Here is a 22,840-nt window from a genome sequence, read left to right as displayed (position 1 = left end):
GCTACATCGGTATATTATCTGTGCGCTTGTGGATTATTCTATGTGCATTAATTTATACCAACACCCTTGTTACCCAATAACTATATATTCACCTTTCATGTGCATGTGTCTAATATGATGAACCTCTAAGGAGATTACCTAGCATCTTTGTATCATGATTCCTTGTTACCTTGGGTTTATGCATATGGGTAGTTTTGCTTAGCCTGCAATCACCAAACCATATGAAGTTAATATTAACTAATGGATTATGGAATTAATGATAAAATGATGCTTTTTAGCAACATGGATAGAAGGGGCTAGAGCATTGGGCCTTTTTGAGTGCTCTAGTTTGCCCTCCGTAAGGACTGAATCTTAAAGCGGCAACCCAGGACTTATAGTACAGCCACAAGAACTACATGGCTCTAGTCTTAACCTAGTGTCTTGATCTGTTCTAGTTCATCAGCAGCTTATCGAAAGGGCAAGAGGGGGGCACTAGTTGGTATGTTTCTTTTCCTGCCAGGGTGTGTACTATGCCACGACTATGAGTGCCACTCCTAGAGGAGGGCTGCATACAACTAGACGGCTAAAATCTTAGCGGTTGCTACTTATTAGAACAACTGGTGAAAAGCTTTGTAGTGATCCCTACCAACTTACCTTGGAAGTGAGTCAAGAGGTTGGTCGCCTTGAGCAATGGGCAGTCACGACTCGTGGTGAAAGTGTACAACCTCTATAGAGTGTAAAACTGGTATATCAGCCATGCTCACGGACATGAGTGGCCTGGATCCTTTTCGAGATAGATGGTTCTATGGATGGTTTGGGTGATGATTAATCTTGATGATAATTATACTTTCACCTTGGGAGCTTAAGCATAACCTAGCAACATAGGTTTAACAAATAAAATATGACCAACTAAAAATGTTTACCGTAGTTTAGCCGTGTCCAACCTTTTGATCCTTGCATCCCCTCATGTTAAACTTGTTGAGTATGGTGCGGTCACACTTGCTTTACATACAATCAACAAAAATCCTGGATGGGTACCAAACGGTGGATTCAAGTGATGAGTTACATGAGATGTTCCAAGAGTACTAGGCGAGTGCTCCTCCAGTCAACCGTCCCTGTGGAGTATGGAGTCCCGAATAGAAGATATAGAATAGCTTCCTCTATGCTTTGTAATAGATGTAAGTCTTGATGTAACTATGTTTCGATATATAATAAAGCATTGTTCTTGATATTCTTCATATTTGTCACTATATGTGTTGTGTGGACATCCGAGGCACACATATAGTTAGTGTTTGGTATTCTTTGAAAAACCGAGCGCGACACCTTGCCACCACTTCCTATGGTGCCACTCTCGACCTTCTCTTTCCCCTTCTTACTCGCCATTTACAACGGGACGGTGTCTTTGAAGCCTATCTTGCCACAAGGAAATACATGCTCAGCTTGCTTGACCTAACTGGGCATGACACCGTAGCAATACTCAACCTCCACATACGGGTTGCCTCGGTGCACACATCTCAAGATATTCTGGTACGTATCGCCATGCACTCCTATGTTTGTTTTCGTGGCAAGGCAACACATAGCGGGGTGTGGTGGCCAAGAACAAAGAGAGCCCCTTTCACACTTCTGAGAATGGGAAGATGAAGGCATGCAAGGTTAAAAACGCTAATTTCACCTTGTTGGATGTCTTAGAGCAAAATTTATCTTTTTTCTTTCTCTAACTACTTCCTCTAGTCTTGAAATCATAAAGGTAGTTTGATCAATAAAATGTTATCCGTACATAATAGATTTTGACCACTAGTTTCTCTTAGAACATGTTGTTATTTCCTAAATAATCAATATCATTTTAGAACCCACTTTGGGGGACAAACCATTGACCAGCTACTACCCAAGTTTGTTATCTGTGCAAGCCAAGCACGTTGGGGGTTTGGCTTGGAAAATTAAATATCGTGTGCTACTCACTCCATTTCCTTTTAAAAGGGGGGTATTATTAGGATTTTTGAGAAATTAAAGTCGCTTTTTCATGTCTATTATAATTAATTTGTTTTACAACATATTGTCATTTATTATTATAAAACTATTGTTTACTAAACAACATTTGAGACACAAATATCTTGATGTATGTATTTTGTGCGATATATCAAAGTTTATAATATTTGACCTTTTGGGTCCTAGTCACCCTACATTTTGAAATAGAAGAAGTACTATAGTACATTGTCGGTGACAAACTAGGAGGAGCCTTAGTTGGGACCCAGTGAATTTAGCATATGCTTATCACAAACCGAAAGCCATATGTTTCGGGTGAGAGACAAATCGACACAATTGTGGTCGATTTATGTTTTCAAAATCATCCAATTCATGGAAGGGCATGTGCCCCTACTCGACTTTTCATATGTCTAAATTTGTGATTTGGTATCCTGTTTAATTAGGCAATGTCTGTAAATTTTGGAACATGGACAATGGTGGAGGCAGAGAAGACTGCTACCCTAGCACCACTGTCGGTCGCTCCAGCACCGTGCGATGCGCTGCCGAGCCCTGTTGTCCAGTGATCAACTTCTGCGCCCTCCACAGTTGTGACCGTGGGCGATGATGTGGCCCAAGTTGTGACCCCAAGAGCTCAGCTGGCAGCGGCGGCTGTCGGATCACCTACAGTGCCCGCGGCCTCCTTGCAGAGCTTCATCGCATCCCTGAAGCTGCCATTAATTGGAGGAACCACTGATCGCTTCCCCCCCCCACGCCGGCATGTATTGTGTCTTGACGACTCCGTATTCGTCCCAAGGCACAGTGACAGGTTAGCTGCCAAGTCCATCCACCGCGACCCCAACCTAGAGAAGCAGGCGAAGCGCGTCCTTCTCTACAAGTGGACACGCATGCCACCCAACAGGTCGTAGACGTCGGCCATTGCGGCGAAGTTCCATGAAACATTTGCCGAACCGCTTTCTGCCTCCAAGCAGGCCGCCATGCGTGAGCTGTTCCCAATGGCTGGAGCGTGCAAGGGCGGAGTGCTGCCCATGTCAGATTTGCCTAGCGGGCAGCGCTGACCCAGCTCTTTGGTCGCACAATTAGTTTCTTAGTTAATCAAACCAGTGTGCGTTCCACTGCCTTGTGGTACCTTTTGTTTGTGTTCAACCCCATCACTAATGAAATCTCGCTATGATGTGATGTAGAGCGTGTAAACTTCTAAACTTCTTTTTAATGAAACACGTGCTAAGCACGTTCTAGAAAAAACGTCTCAGTGCGGAAGCAGTGAGTCTGGCCACGGCGCCTGTGCTGGTGGCGACACTTATGAGGGAGGTGGCGGTTGGGATGCCATTACCTGTGAGCACCTGGATTAGTGCCTGCATTTTGGCACTGAGCGTTGCGGTCATTGAGCGTGCCTCCACGCGCCAGGCCTCCTCGCGCTGCGCTCGTCGCTCCTCGAGTTGTCGCATACCTTGGAGGAATCGGTCCAGCAGTTCCTCGACGTACTTGTGGCCCATCGCCGATCACGATCCTGATCCACCGCCGCCGCTAGACACCTTTCCCATCGTATCGTCACTTCTTGGTCGCTTTCCCTGCGCCACTTACCCTTCCGCTTCGGAGTGAGAGGCGAGAGGCGCCCGCGCCAGAGCTACGTCTCACCGGAGTAGGGCTGCGTGCCTGCACCGGAGCCCCGTGGCGGATCTCACGCTCGGGGACAAAGAGCCCACGACAAAGGGAAATGGTCGCTCGGGGAAAAAGAACAAAGTAGTATCTTCCATAACGAGTGGCAGGCAGGTAATTTCTTTGAAGTTGCCCACCTTCATAGCAGGTGAAAGCAGGGGGAGCTGCTGTGAGTTTTGTATTAGAGCAAAATCAGATTTTGGTCTAAAGTAGCTGTGAGTTTTTACCTCTTTAGTTGGCTTTTGGCCTTTTAGGAAGCTAGCAGGTTGAGAAGCCCAACCAAAAGGAGCCAAAGACCGCTTTTGTATTCTTATTAGATTTGAAGCAAGCTATTTCAAGGTGAAGAACTACCTATAGAAAGATAAGATGATGGCAAGTCCAAGCACTGGAGAAAGAATGAGCTAAGGCAATAATAAAAAAACTAAATGGGAGAGAAACCAAAGGAAGGGAGACTAGGAGGGAGATACTCTGTGAAACAAAGGAAACAAATGATGTATAGTTGAGGTCGAGAGTGTAGGTGATTTCCAATCCTAGAAGCCACTTGTGCAATTTGCTGTCACAGCAGCATCGTTGAAGACATGGAACCCTGTCCAGTTGACGTGCCTTTTTATGTCCGCATCGAATCCCGTGTCTTGGTACTCGCCATATTAGATGGTGTCAAGGATCGAAACTACAACAAAAGTAAATTTTGCCCTAAAAGGCATGTGCCTCCTTGCACATCCAATAATAATGAGCAGAGGGGCACATGCTCTTAAAGAAAAAAAAACGTCTCCTCAATTGTGGTATTCCACTTTTTCTAATCGACGCTTCGTTGAAGTTGTGCCCCGGCACCGTCTTCTTCATTGTACAATCCTGGAAAACAAAATCTGAGTAGTTGTCCGATCCATTGCATCCCTAAGCAGTTATGACATTATGCTTGCCAGGCACCGTCTTGGCCACGAGGAGGGTGCAATCCTAGATTCCTAGAACATCACCCTGGATCAGAATGTTCATGATTTTACAACCTGCCCAATACATCCATCTTAATCACATCCAAACCGAAAAAAAAAAATCAGTACACGGGTGAGGTGGGTATGGGGGAAAACCCATTGATTCCAAAATAAAATAAAATGAATTAAGCACATTGGGCCTCGGGCAAGGCAGCGAGCTTGAGAGTTACCTGCATAAGTCTATATACTGCTAGGACTTATCTCAAAGCAAGCTCAGCTTGCATCTCACAATTCACCAAGAAATAAGAATTGATCCATTGCTATTTGAACCCCCTCCACCAGCACTTGTCACACAAAAGTGTGGTGCTTTTGACTGAAACTACGAGTCCCATGAACCGATCCTCAAAAATGGGCTTCTCAACAGTTGCGGCTTACCTAATTCAGGCAGCCCATTGAAGATTGAACAACACAAGCCCGTCAGCACACGCCGGCACGCGGGATTAAGCTCGGTGGGACCACAGGGCATAACGATCGTTCGTCTTCTTCGATTGAACTTATCAGCACTACTTATTAAAGAACAGTATTTTCCTTCCACGATAAATAGTAAATCAGCATCAGCAACAGAAAATCAGCCAGCCGAATTTGTTCCCTGGCGGGCTGGAGGCCTCGCCCGTATGGCCACTCCCCCGCATGCTGCCGCCTCCGGCAAGCCACGCCACGGGGCAGCGCACACGACGCGCGGACAAGTAAAGCTTCGCCGCGGGCACACCGGCCCGGATGCCACCCGCGCCAGGAAGAGCTAGCCCTCCATGGCGACGGCCACGGCCATGCCACCGCGGCGGAGGCACGCAGCGACGGGCGCCGCGGCGGGGGAGTGGGCGGCGGTGTCGACCTCGGGCGAGTGGCGGTCGGAGGCCATTGGGAAGCACCAGCTAGTGCGGCGGACGGGGCTGTCGGCGCGCGACCTCCGCGCGCTCGACCCGGCGCTGTCGTACCCGTCCAGCGTCATGGGCCGGGACCGCGCCATCGTCGTCAACCTGGACCGCGTCCGCGCCGTCATCACCGCTTCCGAGGCGCTGGTCCCCGGACCGCGTGACCCCTCCGTCGCTCCGCTCGTCGCCGAGCTCCGCGCGCGGCTCGCCGCCGCCTCGCCCGCGCCGCCGCGTGCGGTCTCGGTCTGTCTCTGTCTCTCTTGCTTTTCTCCGTCTGAATCTGATCCGATTGGCTTTGTTAGACTGTTTATGGCTGCTTACGCAAGATCTCATCTTTTGGGCGGGTTGAAGGACGGCGAGGCAGGGAAGGACGGGGGCGTCTCGCCGCCGAGAGGCGGTGGCGGCAAGGTGCTGCCGTTTGAGTTCAGGGCGCTGGAGGTGTGCCTCGAGTACGCGTGCAAGTCACTCGAACATGAGGTAAGGTCCCTACATATCCACGATCTGCTAGCTTTAATTTTGGATGCTCTGTGCTGAATTGGAATTGCATATAAACAGCATAGGGACCTTTAACCTGTTCACTGAAATCATCTTTGCTTCCTACCGTGCATATATTTCATCAGACATCGATGCTGGAGAAAGAGGCGTACCCAGCGTTAGATGCACTCACCTCAAGAGTCAGCACTCTCAATCTTGAGCACGTACGGCAAATAAAGTGCCGATTAGTTGCCATTTCTGGGGGAGTTCATAAGGTAATAAGCTACCGGACGATTATGCTATGAGAGAGCATTTAGGTGTTTTATGATTTCATTACCACAGGTCAGGGATGAACTCGAACATCTGCTAGACGACGATGCTGACATGGCAGCGATGCACCTATCGGAGAAGGCCGCATTCCAAGCAGCTAGTCAGTCGTCCAGATTCGACATCGGGACAGAACTCGTCGAAATCGATGAAGATGGGTACTGAATTCTCAATTTCTGATCAGTGAACACTGAACACCTCCAGCAGAAGCTATCGTTTCCTTCCATCCACAAAGTCGTTATTAATCCAAGCTAAGACATTGTTTTTCATGATGAACGCGCGCGCAGGGATGACGACGAAACAGAAGCAGAGCAAGGATCCATGGCCTTCATGCCGAAGATCGACGAGCTGGAGAACTTGCTGGAGGCCTACTTCGTGCAGATCGACGGCACCCTGAACAAGCTCTCAGCTGTACGTCCATTCTCCTGCCCCGCCGATGCGTTCAATTTCAATCCATGCCGTGCGCTGAAGAAACGCTTAATTTCTTGGTTCATTCATGGATTGGTTTGTATTGAAATACTTGAAGCAGCGGGAGTACGTGGAGGACACGGAGGACTACATCAACATCATGCTGGACGACAAGCAGAACCAGCTGCTGCAGATGGGGGTGGTGTTGTCCACGGTCACGCTGCTGATCACCAGCGCCGTCGTCGTCACCGCCGTCTTCGGCATGAACATCCACATCGCGCTCTACAGGATCACCGACTTCAACGTCTTCTGGGAGGCCGTCGGCGGCACGCTCGCCGGCGCGGCCACGCTGTTCGTCGTCGCCATGCTCTACTACTGGAAGAACGGGATACTGCGGTGACCGGCCGTCCGGCTCCGGCTCTTCTTCAGCGTGAGCTACACTGCACAGCCTTCTGTGTTCTTGCTCAGCTCCTTTGTTTGTGCAGAACTGCAGATAAGTTAAGTTACGAAGATGAATAGTGCAATGTAAGGATGTGCGCCTTAATCAGCGTGTGATAATGCGAGTTGAACTTGCAGAATGTTGTGGTGAGGGAGTAGACATTGCTGTGCTGTGGCCACTCTCTTGCTTATAACACTGTATAAATGTTTCTCTGAACATGTCAAGGAGAAAACTTGGGCAACAAGCGTCTGTTTTGATTATCTTTCCGTTCCTATTCTGGTATTGCTAAGAGCGTCTCCTAGGTTCTTTTTAAAATTTACTCTATAATACAAATCATCATTTGGAAAGTTATTTGAGTGAAAACTGTTTTTTATATTTTTATTCCATTCAACAACTTTTCTATATGCGCACTCTAGAGAGCCATCAACTAGCGAGAAATCCAGAATAGATGATGTCTATATTTCGAGTTCCATTTAAAGAGGTTGTTAGAGAGTATTTTTTCATCAAAATCTCTATTCCTATAAATTATGAAGTATATAAAGAGTCTCTTGGTGTTGATCTTTTTTTTTCATAAAAATTAACCTTGTGTTTTGAGTTTTCCTTGGAGGATTCTCTGCGTTCGAAATTTCATAATTGCCACTAACATTTTTGGTTAGTATTCCACCGACCCATGCTGCGGCACAAGCCAGTGATTTTAGGAGGCATGAGTGTTAAAATCCATGGATAAATTTATGATCACGTCTAATCAAAATTGGTTATCATTACTCTCTCATATTTACACATATTCTACCATAATACTCATCTAGAGATATACTTTCTTATTTTTATCCTGTGATGATAGATCTTAGTTGATAACTATAACACTAATATAATCTTTTTTTCTTTATTCGTTGTTATAGATTTTGAGTTACCAAATACTTTATAAGTTTATATAGTTTTCATTCCCATTGAAAGTTATTTTCTCATTTGCATCGTGTCTGCTTATGTGTTTGACATGTGTTCAGTTAAACCTTAGCTCTAGATATGTGTTTGACACATAAATCAACATTTTCAAGACATTCTACATACATATATACATGATTTGCATGATGATATGCATCACACATGTGTGCGTTGACTTAGTTTTTAAAAAACTTATATAGGGGTGTTTTAGGATATTTTTATAATGACAGACTTAGGTTTTTATATGCAAATTAGGAGTTAATTTATGCTATTTTCAATAAAAAAAAGTTCAATTACTCTCCAAGTTGTATTGGCCTATGTTCGATAACCAAATAAACTGACGTTTAGGTAATTTCTTCATTTCATAATGGTATATGTGGGTTATTTAGATATAGATATAGGTTGTTACTTTAATTTTTAATATAATGTTGAATATTGGTAATTATTCACAAACACAATATATTTAATGTGAGTCTAACGAATTACTAATAGTAGGATGTTTCTAATTTTTATGTAAACCTTTAGAGTTATATTTTTCCCTAGTGCGTATCATGAGACTTAGGCCCTATTTGCATTGGTAGAGCTCCATGTGGCTCTAGTACTTTTGTGCAAGCTGTTTTTACCTTTTCTCTCAAAATACATTAGCAGCCGATGAAGTAAGTATTTTTTATTTCACCAGCTCCTTAGTGCACTACAGTAAGGAGCTGGAGCCGTACCAAACCTGACCTTAGTAAAAAGTCCACAACTTTTTTAAGGAACACGAGGGGCAAAGCCCCTGCTAAATAAATTAATTAAAAGATAAAGTGATACAAATAAATACATAAATACAAAAAATAGGGAGAGCAAGAGGAGGAAAAACATGAGAAAATATTCTAGAGACAAAAAAAGGATTAAAAAAAAGATAAGAAGAAGTACAAAAAGCTTTCTATCCATGAGAATAAAAAAGGCTAATTTTCTCTTGACCCTATGCAACAACAGAGCCAATTCCTTGAAAAGGTTTGACTTGCACTTCGCAACGTTAGGTTGAATTCCTTTAAAGATAAGATCATTTCTTTCTGCCCGAATGCACCAGCAAAGGAGGATAAGATGTCGAGGAAAAATGGTTGGTTAAGTTGTGTTATCAATTCCAAAGCTTGAAATCTTGAAAGATTGTGGCGTCATTCTAGCAGCTTGCAGTGGATATGCAGTGAAGGAAGAGGTGTTTCAGGGTTTGCATTTTTCTCGAATACACAAGAGCATTGTATATCACTGTACTAAGGAAGAAGAGAGTTTTACAGACAACCAGCCATGTCAGCCGTTACAACGTAAGCTGCTACTTGGCGGCGGGAAAACCCATCCTAGTGGACCCGTGTGGTAAGGGAAAATGGGTAATCTATTCCTTAACAAAATCTTTTTTGAAGATTATGTAATGCTTACTCTCAAACTTTTTGTCTATTCAGTAGTGATATTCTTTGTTTCCCACTTTATCTTTGGATTCATATGTAATGACCCAGGACGTAATCCTGGGCGTGAGGAGTAAAAATCCAAAAAAAAAGGAGTTTTTTCTTATAAATTAAAATTGGATTTATTTCGTACATTTATTTATGAAAAACTCCGCAATTCGAAAGTCCCAAATAATGTGAGGGGGCGGAAAGAGAGGGATTTGAACCCTCGGTGCAAAAATTTTTTTGTACAACTGATTAGCAATCTGCCGTTGAACAACAGAGGCCGCTAACTCCCGATGAGACTACCCGGTTGCTAAGCTACCTAGGACAACAACCCCCGCGTGAATCCATTGGCTGGCTTCAGTCTTGATGATCTGCAGCAGGCCCTGCACCGCAGTTGAGGACTACCTAAAGCACCGCGAATTCCGTTTCTTCCATATGTTTTTTTCAGGGTTTGCTCAGTGCATATGTGTTTTTTCCCTTCTAAATATGTTTCTTGTGCTTAAGCTAATAAGAGGATTTCCGGAGCAAAGTAAAAGCTGGGTGACCCTCAACATGTTTTCAACTTTTTTAGATGCCAAGTAGTGACAGTAAGATAGATACACCGTGATTGTCGAGAAGGCCTCTAAGTACCTAACCTCTACTCTCTCCGTAAAAACAAAGTGTTACTATAGTATTCGTATTGGTAAACTTTTTTAAATTTAACTAGTTTTTTAAATATTAATAATATTTATATCTTTAAATAAGTTTATATAAAAATATATTTAACGATTCATCCGAAGATACTAATTATTCTTATATACTATTCAGTAAATGAAAATGATACTCAGACGGAGGGAGCAGGAATTCAGCTTTAGGCTGATATCAGAGTCAGTTGTGTTGGCACTGGCACGGGCACGGACGGAGACCAACGCCAGATTCTGGTCGCCACGCTTGGCAGTAGGCAGGCAGCGAGTGGTGGAGACCGCAACTCTCTATCCACTTTTGAGACCTCCTCTTCCCTTCTCGTCCCAGTGTCCCACCGCCTTCCTCTGCCCTCTCCTCTTCCAGCTGTCCATGGCTGCAGCAGCGTCGTGCTCTGCCTCGCCGCTCCTCCTCCCCTCAGGTATCCTGGCTCACCCCCCACTTATAGCTCACTTCTTTCCTTGCCATCTCAGCTCACTCGTCCGTGCCTGATGAATGTAACTATTGTCCACAGGGCCGAGACATGCGGCGGCCTCGACGGCGTGGCTTCGCGGCGGCGGCGCGTTCAGGAGCAGGGCGCTGAGCTCAGAAGTGTCGTGCTGCTGCAAGGCCGCCTCCGGTAGAAGCGCGGCGCAATGCAGGGGGGCTGACGATTTCTTGATCGGTGGTGGCAGCAGTACCCGGAGGGGGTTGCTAGGAGTGGCCCTGGGAGCTTCTGCCTTGGGGCTGGCAGCGTTTGATGCCGTCGCCGCCGGGTTGCCGCCCGAGGAGAAGCCCAAGCTCTGCGATGCCTCCTGCGAAACTGAGCTCGAAAATGTAGGTTGACTGGTTGAGTTATAGCGTGTGTTATTCTTGGAGTTTTTCAGTTGACTGGTTAGAAAACAAATAGCATTAACAAGGTGCTGGTTCAGAAAATTGGATACCTGCCTTTCATTTCGTGCAGTTTGAACGCTAAATCTGAACATGAACTACCTAATGTTATCTATAGGTGCCTATGGTAACTACAGAATCCGGTCTACAATACAAGGATATCAAAGTGGGCGAAGGGCCAAGTCCACCCATTGGTTTCCAGGTTGCTCAAGTGATCACTATATTGTCAAATGTCAAATGTACTCTGCTGTTTTTATCTAGCCATATACTCACAGCTTGTTTCACTTCTTGCCATGTAGGTTGCTGCAAATTATGTTGCTATGGTGCCAAATGGGCAGATTTTCGACAGGTGAGATTTGGACAATTATGTGTGACATTCAGCTAAAGAGCTGTTTGTTATCTGTACTTCCTTCACTAGTTCTTTATAAGGGCGGCTGCAATTTTATTACGAGAAGAAAATAGAAACAAATGCTAGTCCAGTCTACAAGTAATTTATTGACAAAAGACACATGAATGTACCTGATGTCCTATTCACATATCAGGAGGACTTGCAAACTTAGAATTTGTTCTTTTAGCATTTTGTTTATGAATCCATTCCAGTTCTTATTGTGCTTTGCTGCTTTGTGCAGTTCACTGGAGAAAGGTCAGCCCTACATATTCCGTGTTGGATCAGGACAGGTATTACTTTCTGCATGTTCGGTTGGTGTCCATGTTCTGAAATATATTATAAATTGGAGCTAGTGATTCAAGGATGAATTGATTTGAATATGAAATCGATAATGTTTGGAGTTCTCAGCTTCATGTCTATCGATGCATCAGTGGACTAAGCCACATTGGCAAAAACAAGAAAGAAACTGAGAAGACAATTTTCAGCTCTCAAGTAGAAGTTTTAGTATGTGCTTTATTTTTGTTTACTAACTCATATCTATTTGTCAACATCAGGTGATTAAGGGGCTTGATGAAGGGATTTTGTCAATGAAGGTTGGAGGACTACGTCGGTTGTACATACCTGGTCCAGTAAGTAGTACTCCCTCCATCCCCAAAAAAAAAGAAGCAATTTCAAAATAATGCTCAATCAAACTATCTTAAATTTGACTAAATTTATATAAAAAGATATTAATGCTTATCATACTAAATAAGCATAATTAGATTTGTCATGGAATGTACTTTTTATCATATACCTATTTGGAGTCTTAAATGGTGATACTAGTTTCGATCAACTTAGTCAAACTTAAGTTAGTTTGACTCTGACCAAACCTAGAATTGCATCCTTTTTAGGACGTAGGTAGTAAAAAAATGACCTCAACTGTATATGTTGAAAACGAAGGTAGACAAGGTAGCAATCTGATAAAGATCTTCTTGTTCTGAAGATTTGAACAAAACAATGATGATTTTCCTTTTCTTGATCATGAACAGTTAGCGTTTCCTAAGGGTCTTACTTCAGCACCAGGGAGGCCAAGAGTACCTCCTAGCAGCCCCGTCGTATTCGACGTCAACTTACTGTACATACCAGGTCTCGATGATGAGTGAAAACATTCTGTTGCAACAGTCATCCTTTTTGTATACTGCAAGAGTAACACACTGTACATCTAGAGCAACATTTCTTTCCGGCTGCAAAATCTATGCAAGTATTTGTGTTAAGGACATAGCAAACTCCAAAAAGTTGGAGCGTTTTAGATCTAGATTATCTAGCAAAATGATCAAAAGAAATACAGATTGGCCAAATGGGTCATTTTATGTCAACCAAAAAATAAGGTGGTCTGGATATCGAGAATTTAGACATTCAGAACAAATGCCTACTAAGCAAATGGTTATTCAGACTTTTAATTGACGGAAGAGTTTGGAAAGAGATACTGAAAAACAAACACGTAAAAAAATCAAACTTTGATTCAAACACAAAAGAATATCAACAAATTACATAGAGGAAAGTTGCCTGCAAGTTTGGCGCATTTAAAAATGCTGACAACTCTGAATATGAGTCATAATCAACTTGAGAAAAGTATTCTGGATTTGCCAACTGGTGTTCAAGTGTTTGATTTATCCCACAACCACTTGTCTACATCGTTTCCACAGAGCTTCGGAGAAATTGGATTATATTACCTGCTGCTCTCAAATAATTTTCTTAGTGTAGGAATCCCAACAGATCTATGCAACATGGTATCAATGGAAGTTATTGATCTATCTAACGGTAGTCTTTCAGGGGAGCTTCTGAACAGTTGGCGTAAGAACTTGAACATGTATACCATAGACTTCTCAAGTAATAATTTCTGGGGAAAAATACCATCCACCATAGGATCTCTAAGTAACCTCGTTACACTACATCTCAGAAAGAATAACTTATCTGGGATATTGCCCACCTCATTGCAGTCATGTAGCAGGCTGATGTTTCTTGATCTTGGTCACAATAATAATTTGTCGGGAAACATACCAAAATGGATAGGTGATGGCCTACAGAGTCTGGTACTTCTGAGTTTAGGTTCTAATCAGCGCCCTGTTCGTTTGGGCTTGTTTGGCTGATAAGCCATGGCTGAAAGTACCGTTGGCTGATTTAGTACCGTTCGTTGGCTGAAAAAGTACGGCTTATAAGCCAAAAGCCCAAGCGAACAGGGTGCAGTTTTCTGGTGAAATTGGAAGCATGAACTATTTAGAATCACTGGATCTCTCATGGAACGATCTATCAGGTTCAATTCCTCAGAGCTTGACGTCAGCGTCATTGAGTTATCTGAACTTATCCTACAACGACCTCTCGCGAAAGATACCATTGCAAGGCCAAATTCCGACTTTGACTGGAGATTCATACTTCGGCAATGTGAATCTTTGTGGGGTTCCACTATAAAAAATCTGCTTACCCAACAACAGCAAGCATTATCCAAGAAAAAACAAGTGGAAGCATTTTGATACGCTGACATACATGTATACTTTGCTGGGTTTTGCAACTGGATTCTCCATTGTTTGCTTGACCCTCATATCCAGTGCAGCTGCAAGAAAGGCATATTTTCAGTTCGCCGATGGCATACTCTATAAGTTGCACACTGCAACTGACATGAAGCTCCATATCAACAGGATGTAAGCAGGACGAGACCTGTCCATGCCTACAGGAAGTCAGAACTCCATTACTCGCTACAACTTCGGAGGGCCTTCCACTGCAATTTAGAGGAACGTTGCATCGTACGAATAGTTTTGGGTAAGCCCGATGCTAATTATAAGTTAAATAATTGTCTTACCGTTTTTCTGTATACATCGCCATGACAGAAGAAGAATTCACACCTGTAGCAATGCTGTGGCCAAACAAAAGGGCAGTAGCTCTAAGAAAAACTGTTCAAATCTAACGACATCATTCATATTGCATGGGTCACATTAAGTCATTTCATTTAACGAAAAAGTGCCTAAAAGGATCAGGCAATCCAAAGTGTCACTACGCCTAACATCAACGCCAAAAGACGTTGGAAGACTGGGACCAAGACTAGAGGTCCAAGTCTTCACCTGCACTGGCTCCATTTCCTAATAAATAAGAGCAAGCAACAGCGAAGAAGTAACTCCCCTATTCTAGACACTTTTTTTCAACAATCATGGGGCCTCTACTGGAGAGAGTGTTCGCAGTACTGGCACTCTGGTGCCTGGTACTCAACACCAGGGAGACAGCAGTGTGCATCGCAGTGGAGAGGGATGCTCTGGTTGCCTTCAACGCCAGCATCAAGGACCCTCATGAGAGGTTAAGTTCATGGAGAGGTGAAAATTGCTGCGACTAGAGCGGTGTCAGATGTAGCAAGAAGACTGGCCATGTCGTCCAGCTGGACCTTGGCGGATACGCTCTTCAAGGTGAGATCAATCCATCTTTGGCTGGTTTGACCAACTTGGTATACCTCAACCTCAGCCAAAGTGACTTCAGCGGGGAGAACATCCCTGAATTCATGGGCTCTTTCAACATGTTGAGATATCTTGATCTTTCGGGTGCCAATTTTGGCGGTCCAATCCCACCTCAGCTCAGTAATTTAACAAGGCTCCGATACCTTGACCTATCCGGTTCTCATATGATAACTGTCGGTAACTTCCACTGGGTTTCAAAACTGACTTCCCTGAGGTATCTTGACCTCAGTTGGTTATATCTTGCTGCCTCCTTGGATTGGCTGCAGGCTGTGAATATGCTTCCTTTGCTCGAGGTGATTCGGTTGCATGACGCATACCTTCCTGTCACCAACCTCAATTGTCTTCCTCAGGTGAACTTCACGACCCTTAAAGTACTTGATCTCAAGAGTAATAATCTTAGTTCTTCCTTGCCAAATTGGCTTTGGAATCTATCTTCCATTTCAGAGTTGGACCTGTCTAGTTGTGGGCTTTATGGTAGGATTCCTGATGAGCTAGGAAAACTGACATCACTTAAGTTTCTTGCACTAACCGACAACAAGTTGAAAGGTGCAATACCACAACCAGCAAGCAGTCCGAGCAACTTCGTACACATTGATTTGTCTCGAAACCTTCTGTCAGGAGATATCATGAAAACAGCAAAGAATCTTTTACCTTGCATAAAGCGTTTGCAAATTCTAGACCTTTCTGACAACAAATTAAAAGGAAATATATCTGGATGGCTTGAGCAAATGACAAGTTTAAGAGTTCTTGATCTCAGTAAGAACTCAATATCTGGAGATGTGCCAGCCAGCATGGGCAAGATATCAAACCTGACACATTTGGATATATCCTTTAATTCATTTGAAGGCACGTTATCAGAACTCCACTTTCTCAATTTGTCAAGATTGGACACTTTAGTTTTGTCATCGAATTCCTTGAAGATTGTAATCAAGCACGGCTGGGTGCCCCCCTTTCAGCTCAGAGAGCTAGGAATGCATGCTTGCATGGTAGGGCCACAATTTCCAACCTGGCTGCAATCACAAACTAGAATCGAGATGATTGATCTAGGTAGTGCAGGCATCAGTGGTGTATTACCTGACTGGATCTGGAACTTCTCTTCATCAATTACTAGCTTAAATGTATCAACAAATAACATAAGTGGAAAATTGCCTGCAAGTTTGGCGCATTTGAAAATGCTGACAACTCTGAATATGAGGTATAATCAACTTGAGGGAAGTATTCCTGATTTGCCAATTGGTGTTCAAGTGTTGGATTTATCCCACAACTACTGTCTGGATCATTTCCACAGAGCCTCGCGGAAGTTGAATTATATTACCTGCTTCTCTCAAACAATTTTCTTAGTGGAGGAATCCCAACAGATCTATGCAACATGGTATCAATGTTAGTTATTGATCTATCTAACAACAGTCTTTCAGGGGAGCTTCTGAACTGTTGGCGTACAAACTCAAACCTGTATACCATAGACTTCTCAAGCAATAATTTCTGGGGAGAAATACCATCCACCATAGGATCTCTAAGTAACCTCGTTACACTACATCTCAGAAATAATAACTTATCTGGGATATTGCCCACCTCATTGCAGTCATGTAGCAGGCTGATGTTTCTTGATCTTGGTGACAATAATTTGTCTGGAAACATACCGAAATGGATAGGTGATGGCCTACAGAGTCTGGTACTTCTGAGTTTAGGTTCTAATCAGTTTTCTGGTGAAATACCTGAAGAACTATCCCAACTTCATGCTCTGCAGTATTTGGATCTTAGTAACAACAAACTATATGGCCAGATACCACATGTCCTGGGAAATTTAACAGCCTTGCACTTAAGCAGTCAAATCTGGGACACGTCTCCTTTTCTTGAATTCATGGTTTACGGTGTCGGAGGTGCTTACTTTTATGTGTACACGGATACTTTAGAAGCAACACTCAAAGGTCAAGTATTGATTTTCAGAATGTATTACTATATATATTTAACGAGCATTGATCTCTCAGCAAACCAATTGACTGGTGAGATTCCAAGTGAAATCGGATTTCTATCGTCTTTATGAAGCTTGAATCTGTCAAGGAATCTCATTGGAGGAAGTATTCCTGATGAAATTGGAAGCATGAGAGATTTAGAATCACTGGACCTCTCATGGAATGATCTATCAGGTTGAATTCCTCAGAGCTTGACGTCAGTGTCATCTTTGAGTTATCTGAACTTATCCTACAACGACCTCTCGGGAAAGATACCATTGCAAGGCCAATTTCTGACTTTCTATGGAGATTCCTACTTGGGAAATGCGAATCTTTGCGGGGCTCCACTATCAAGAATCTGCTTACCCAACAACAGCAAGCATTATCCAAGAAAAAACAAGTGGAAGCATTTTGATACGCTGACATACATGTATACGTTGCTGGGTTTTGCAACTGGATTCTCCATTGTTTGCCTGACCCTCATATCCAGTGCAGCTGCAAGAAAGGCATATTTTCAGTTCGCCGATGGCATACTTCATAAGTTGCACACTGCAACTGACATGAAGCTCCATATCAACAGGATGTTAGCAGGACGTGACCTGTCCCTGCCGACAGCAAGTCAGAACTCCTTTACTCGGTACAACTTCGGAGGGCCTTCCACTTCCACTGCAGTTTAGAGGAACATTGCATACTATGAATAGTTTTGGATAAGCCCGATGCTAATTAACTTAAATAATTGGCTTACCATTTATTTGTATAAATTGACTTCAGTATCCAGTTTGGGATGTGTTTTGCAAGTTTCAGTTGCCTGCGATAGGACAATCACAATATAAAATTGGGCGAAAAATCCGTCAGCGCTACCGCTGATGCTAGGATCCGTGACTTGCCTGCAACGAGGAATACGACGGTGGTTGTTTCGGGGGGAGGACGCACCGAAGCGGCGAGGTCATCGCCATCCGTTTCGCCTCCGCCGTCTGCGCGCGGCGCGGCGGTGCAGACAGCCGGACGCACATCGACCGCCCTCGCCTACTCAGAACGCTCCGGCGCCCATGGGTTCCTGCCGAGCGCCTTTCCTCGGCGCCCAGCACGCACTGACGCCATCCCGACCGCTGGCCATGGCGGTGGACGGTATGCCCGCCGTCCGCGGGGGTGGACGGCGCACGTGAGTGTCAGATGGGCCCAAATCTGGCCCAATTATCTCAGCCCACTCGTTATCGAAGCCCGATATACGAACGGGAGCCTGTACATTACCGCCATTACAACCTCGACGAGGGTACTTTTCTCCTGCACTTGCATGAACAAAAGGAAATCAACTCTAAAGAAAATTCTGTTCATATCTAACCACATCATACAGATCACCTGGCTACACCATTTCAAAATGGCAGATCAAAGTATAAACTGCAGGAATAAAGGGTTTTCTTCAACCATCGTTTGCATCCACACATAACCCGAGTATAACATCCTTTAGGGCTTAAGCAAGATGAAAAGCCAACGAAATTTATATTATATCTGCGCCTTTCAGACATATATGTATCGCTTCTTTTACCGAACATACAGTATATCCTCAATCATCCAGACATGACATACACCCCCAACCTCTTCCAAGACGACAGCATGCAGCTAGCCTCTGTCGCCGCCGGCCGGATCAGCTGCTGCTGCTCTCCGACCACGCATCACCACCCCATTGCCACTGGCCGGGAGGAGCTGCCGCCTGCGGCCGTTTCATGTTCAGGCTGAGCGCAGCCTGCTGCAGCTGCTGCGTCTGCAAAGGGTGCAACGGCTGGTTGGGGTGCTGCTGCATCGCCAGGAACGGCGGCATTGCTTGCCTGGGGTGGTGGAAGACCTGCTGATTCCCACCACTGAAAGCGTGCGGCGGTCCGGCGAAGTTCATCATCATCTGATTGCCCATCTGCCCTGTCGACACTTTCAGCCGCTGCAGCTCCGATTTCAGGGCCTCGTTCAGAGCTGCAACAGGATTGTGCTTGTGTTGTTCATTCACTTGTTTGGCCAGAACAAAAGCTAAGCACTGCTGCGATTTTGGCAGAATGAAAGAGGAAATGTGTAGATAAGCAGTTAGTGTGATGTTGAGCTTTGTTTACCATCTTGTAGGTGGACTTGTTGCTCTGTGCTCTGCAGACGTATCTTCAGTTCGCTGTTCTCAACCGTCAGCCCAGCTGTGTCTCTCTGTTTGTATTAGAAAATAGGAAGGAGGAATGATTAGCTACAGGCCTACAGCAATGAGAAATTAACATGAACTCAGAAGAATACTAAAGAAAAAAAAAGGCTTGGCTGCTTCAAAGAAACTAGATCCAGGCTAGGGAAAAGATTGTTGGATCCTGCTACAGTCATAAACTACTATTGCTGTATGCTCAAATGGATCACAGCATAGACCAGGCTAGCCTAGCTCAAATGGGCCAGCAGGCCGGCCTGTACTGTTCGAATATACTAGGATATAGGTTCCTATCAAGTCTCAGTAAGTCTATCTCATGTAAGCAACATGGATCATGATTATAAGATCCCATCTATAGTTTGTTTAACCATCAAATCGAACCTCCTCCTAGAAATAGTGGCTCCGTGTACCATTTGTAATCAATAAAGACAGAGGGGAAATCCCTATCTCCTAGTTGTTGCTCTCTCACTCTCCGGTAATTATTGTTCACAGCAGTGTTCATACCACCCCTCCTCTCTCCAACAAATCTATGTCCACTAGCAATAATACATCATATCCCGAGTGCAATGTTTTCGAAACATCCTGAATGACTGTCTTAGCTAACATCATAATTATTAAAAATGTAGTAACAAACAACTGAAAATTAGTTTAGAACAGAGTAGTAATAAACGATTGATAATTAGTCAAAAACAGAATAGTAACAAACAGTAGTAACAAAAAAATCGAAATTTACAGGACATCACCAACAGAGAAGAAGCGTTCACACCTGTAGCAATGCCAGCTGGGTTGCCAGTGCTGTGGCTTCTCTCTGCATGAACTGCACCCTCCGCTCAAGTTCAGCAATGTACCTCATCTTCCTTTCTTTTGATCTGGCTGCTGACTGTCTATTATTTATAATCCTATCACATGATTCACCAAGTAATAATCAGAATAGACAATTAAGCGTTTCTCGAACAAAAGGACTAAATTAGTTTTTAGAAAAGGTTTGATTTCCACCAATGCTGAGTTCTTCTGAACTCATTATCCTTGCACTTTTATTTCTGACTGTGTAGGATTTTCTCATCAAGAAAAAAACAACATGCAAGGATTATAGTTTAGAACAACAAAAAAAAGCATTTTATTCCCAAGGAAGTTGGGTAGGCTAGAGTTGAAACCCAACATAGGCGACCAACAAGAGGAAAAGAAAGAGAAAAAAAATGTATATATACAAGGCATGATAATAGGGGATCTAAACCCTGTTCATGGTACAGGCACATGAATAGCTGTTTTCAATGCTCATCCAATGACAGTTTTCCAAGTATATTCCATCCTTTCATTGTGTTCCTTGATATATAGCAGATATGAGGCACTCTTTTGAGTGTCTTCATAAAAAAGCAATTCCTTTTTAAAGTAATTACATCGATACATCACAAAAAAGAGGACAGATTTAGGTACAAACTTCAATTTATTTTACTTGACATACGAAATGTGATTCTTAAGAAGAAAAAAAAAGGACGAATGCAAATACTGTTAGATTCTGCAACTAACAAGTCTGGACATACGGTGGAAGTCCAGGAATGCAATGTACAATTTCCTTTGGACTGTAACCAGTTCTGAAAAAAGGAGTTCTAATAAGTCATCACAGTTAGGTTTGTTTCATGACAAAAAGTCAGTATCCTTTCTATATCTATACCAAAATACAGAATAACAACACCAGAACAGAATCATCCATCAACAGAACATGCTACTATACTATATTATCCAGTATCCACTGCAACATGATCCCCGAAAAACAAAACTTTGAAGTTTCACCCCGTATGATCCCCAAAAAACTAATTTGAAGTTTCACCCTGTGTATACAGCTCTACTATTTACTAGCACAAAAAATTCTCTTAGGTGTTAAGGTGCATAGCCTCCAGAGTCAAGAATCAGTGCTTTTCTAGTTTTCTTTAGTAAGAAAAGGCAAGAGCGAGCGCTAGCTTGTTTGGTTAGTAGCCTAGTCGCGTGTTTGGTTAATAGTCTAGTTGCGCCCGAGCCAACCCGGGTTCGAGCCCATCTTGGTACTGGATCTTATCCTTGTTCTTCTTAATTTATATTTATTAATTTATTAATTATTATTAATTATTAATATGGCTTCCCTGCCATATATCTTCTCCTCCTTATAACTTAACAATTTACTATTTATTATAATGGCATGGTCATATATTTCACTGTTCTTAGTTAGGAGGGTTGTCAGAACAGTGAATCGACAAGAGAATTCCTCTCTGCAGTTCCTGGCAAATAGTGAATCCACAAGAGAATTCCCCTCTACAGTTCCTGACAAATAATTTTCTCTTTCCCTCCAACGACTACGTGTCTAATTGTCTTTCATGCCATCTGCATTGCATCAATTCTTACAGAATCATCATGTAACAACTCGAACCAGAATGATTAAGGGCCCGTTTAGTTCCCAAAAATTTTTGCGCAGTACCCATCACATCAAATCTTGCGGCACATGCATGGAGTACTAAATGTTGACGGAAAAAAAAAATTAATTGCACAGTTGGGTGAGAAATCGCGAGACGAAACTTTCGAACCTAATTAGTCCATAATTAGACACTAATTGCCAAATAAAAACGAAACTGCTACAGTAGCCAAAACCTAAAATTTTTTGGATCTAAACATGCCCTAAGGATATCTGCCCAAGAAAGCACCAAATTCATCTACTTGGTACGAAATAATATACTAACAAAAATCCATTTTTATTTGATGGAGAACGCACTCAGATGAACGAAACATGATCTAACAGATGAACTTCATAAGGAACAAACAAAAGAGATCCACAAAAACAATACCTTTTTGCCTTCTTTGGATCGATGAGCGCTAGCTCGGCAAGCTTTGCGGCGGACATTGCCTTCTTCACCTCTGCCGGCGACACCCCTTCCATTGCCGTTGTCCCGAACAGATGCTCTGCGTTGATGGAGCTCGAGGCGTCCATCGAGTGCCTGTGATGATGCCTCTGACCATGACCTGCCCCAGGCGCCGCAGACGTCTCCGTTGCCTCTCCCCGACCCCCGGCCATGGCGCACGATGACTCCGACTCCGACGCCCCGCACCGCGAATTCAGCTTATCAACGTCCAGGAACATGGAGAAGAGCTCCTCCTCGTTCTCGTCCGACAGCGCGGGCGCGTCGCCCGCGCCGGGGGCGCCGAGGTCCAGGTCGTCGGGGAGGCCGATGATCTCTGAGAGCGCGCGCCGGTGGCCGGGCTTGCGCAGGGGGGAGTCCGGCATGCTGCTGATGTCGCACTCCGTATGAGGAGTCGGCGAAGGCGCCACCGCGTCGGACGTGGATTGCGTCTCCGGGCCATTGCCGGCGCCACCACCTCCTCCTGCATCGCCGCCGCCGCCGCCGCCGCCGCCTGCGATCGGTGTCTTATCCATGTTCATGTTATTGCCAGCAAGAATCTCATCAAAGGAAACGCCTGCACGGAAATACGTTGCTCCACATTAAGCTGCGAACGATGAAGAGGATGTCGAACAGAAATTCTCGACAAAGGAGACAACAATTTTGACGTAAAAATCAGGATTCGAAGGAACCACAAAAAATGACTAGATCTAAAGTTGGTTCTGATGAAAAACTGGAATCATGCAAAGAAGAGCATATGACCTGCCATTGCAGTATCCAAACCAAAAGAGAAGAGAAGGATGATCGAAAAGAAACTTTTTTCTTCTTCTTGGCCTCTTCTTTCTCAGACTTGGAGATTCGTGTAACTCAATTTTGGATGAAAATGGAGCATGGAGAATCCTGGAGACTCGGGAGATTTATATAGGACATTATTTGTTGG

At 43.9% G+C, this 22,840-nt stretch overlaps 3 protein-coding genes and 1 pseudogene across 4 annotated transcripts; 3 read left to right on the top strand and 1 right to left on the bottom strand.

Moving 5' to 3' along the window:
- Positions 1 to 5,176: 5,176 nt before the first annotated feature.
- Positions 5,177 to 7,226, top strand: LOC136501257 (putative magnesium transporter MRS2-D). Of its 2 annotated transcripts, none has more exons than XM_066496757.1 (6): positions 5,177 to 5,722; positions 5,831 to 5,956; positions 6,100 to 6,228; positions 6,296 to 6,438; positions 6,568 to 6,691; positions 6,810 to 7,226. In XM_066496757.1, exons 1-6 carry the CDS (start codon positions 5,357 to 5,359, stop codon positions 7,086 to 7,088), a joined length of 1,167 nt encoding a protein of 388 aa, XP_066352854.1. In that variant the 5' UTR covers positions 5,177 to 5,356; the 3' UTR covers positions 7,089 to 7,226. The 2 variants fall into 2 exon arrangements, with proteins under 2 accessions (XP_066352854.1, XP_066352853.1); XM_066496756.1 differs by having other exon boundaries at positions 5,179 to 5,722; positions 6,807 to 7,226.
- A 3,174-nt stretch (positions 7,227 to 10,400) lies between these two features.
- Positions 10,401 to 12,784, top strand: LOC136501650 (peptidyl-prolyl cis-trans isomerase FKBP16-3, chloroplastic-like). Its single transcript, XM_066497162.1, has 7 exons — positions 10,401 to 10,598; positions 10,692 to 10,993; positions 11,166 to 11,249; positions 11,347 to 11,396; positions 11,677 to 11,725; positions 11,990 to 12,064; positions 12,464 to 12,784. The coding sequence occupies exons 1-7, from the start codon at positions 10,550 to 10,552 to the stop codon at positions 12,575 to 12,577; spliced, it is 723 nt and encodes a 240-aa protein (XP_066353259.1). The 5' UTR covers positions 10,401 to 10,549; the 3' UTR covers positions 12,578 to 12,784.
- A 1,832-nt stretch (positions 12,785 to 14,616) lies between these two features.
- On the top strand, positions 14,617 to 16,958 carry LOC136501577 (receptor-like protein EIX1; annotated as a pseudogene).
- Positions 16,959 to 18,327: 1,369 nt separating this feature from the next.
- Positions 18,328 to 22,625, bottom strand: LOC136502085 (transcription factor RF2a-like). The gene is made up of 5 exons (XM_066497571.1): positions 22,560 to 22,625; positions 21,850 to 22,477; positions 19,803 to 19,935; positions 18,966 to 19,050; positions 18,328 to 18,831 (listed from the first exon to the last, which is right to left on the bottom strand). Exons 2-5 carry the CDS (start codon positions 22,440 to 22,442, stop codon positions 18,512 to 18,514), a joined length of 1,131 nt encoding a protein of 376 aa, XP_066353668.1. The 5' UTR covers positions 22,443 to 22,477; positions 22,560 to 22,625; the 3' UTR covers positions 18,328 to 18,511.
- Positions 22,626 to 22,840: the final 215 nt, after the last annotated feature.

This window comes from Miscanthus floridulus, chromosome 13 (assembly GCF_019320115.1).
Source record: "Miscanthus floridulus cultivar M001 chromosome 13, ASM1932011v1, whole genome shotgun sequence".
NCBI lineage: Eukaryota > Viridiplantae > Streptophyta > Magnoliopsida > Poales > Poaceae > Miscanthus > Miscanthus floridulus.
This window is presented reverse-complemented; position numbering and strand designations above follow the sequence as displayed.

Excerpts from the sequence above, each read along its gene's own strand:
- LOC136501650 (XM_066497162.1), top strand. The coding sequence starts at position 10,550 with ATGGCTGCAGCAGCGTCGTGCTCTGCCTCGCCGCTCCTCCTCCCCTCA. Across the intron at positions 11,726-11,989 it reads TCCGTGTTGGATCAGGACAG|GTGATTAAGGGGCTTGATGA; the intron begins GTATTACTTTCT and ends TGTCAACATCAG. Across the intron at positions 12,065-12,463 it reads GGTTGTACATACCTGGTCCA|TTAGCGTTTCCTAAGGGTCT; the intron begins GTAAGTAGTACT and ends GATCATGAACAG.
- LOC136501257 (XM_066496756.1), top strand. The coding sequence starts at position 5,357 with ATGGCGACGGCCACGGCCATGCCACCGCGGCGGAGGCACGCAGCGACG. Across the intron at positions 5,723-5,830 it reads CGCCGCCGCGTGCGGTCTCG|GACGGCGAGGCAGGGAAGGA; the intron begins GTCTGTCTCTGT and ends GGCGGGTTGAAG. Across the intron at positions 6,692-6,806 it reads CCCTGAACAAGCTCTCAGCT|CAGCGGGAGTACGTGGAGGA; the intron begins GTACGTCCATTC and ends AAATACTTGAAG.
- LOC136502085 (XM_066497571.1), bottom strand. The coding sequence starts at position 22,442 with ATGAACATGGATAAGACACCGATCGCAGGCGGCGGCGGCGGCGGCGGC. Across the intron at positions 19,936-21,849 it reads GATCCAAAGAAGGCAAAAAG|GATTATAAATAATAGACAGT; the intron begins GTATTGTTTTTG and ends ATCATGTGATAG. Across the intron at positions 19,051-19,802 it reads CCCAGCTGGCATTGCTACAG|AGAGACACAGCTGGGCTGAC; the intron begins GTGTGAACGCTT and ends TAATACAAACAG.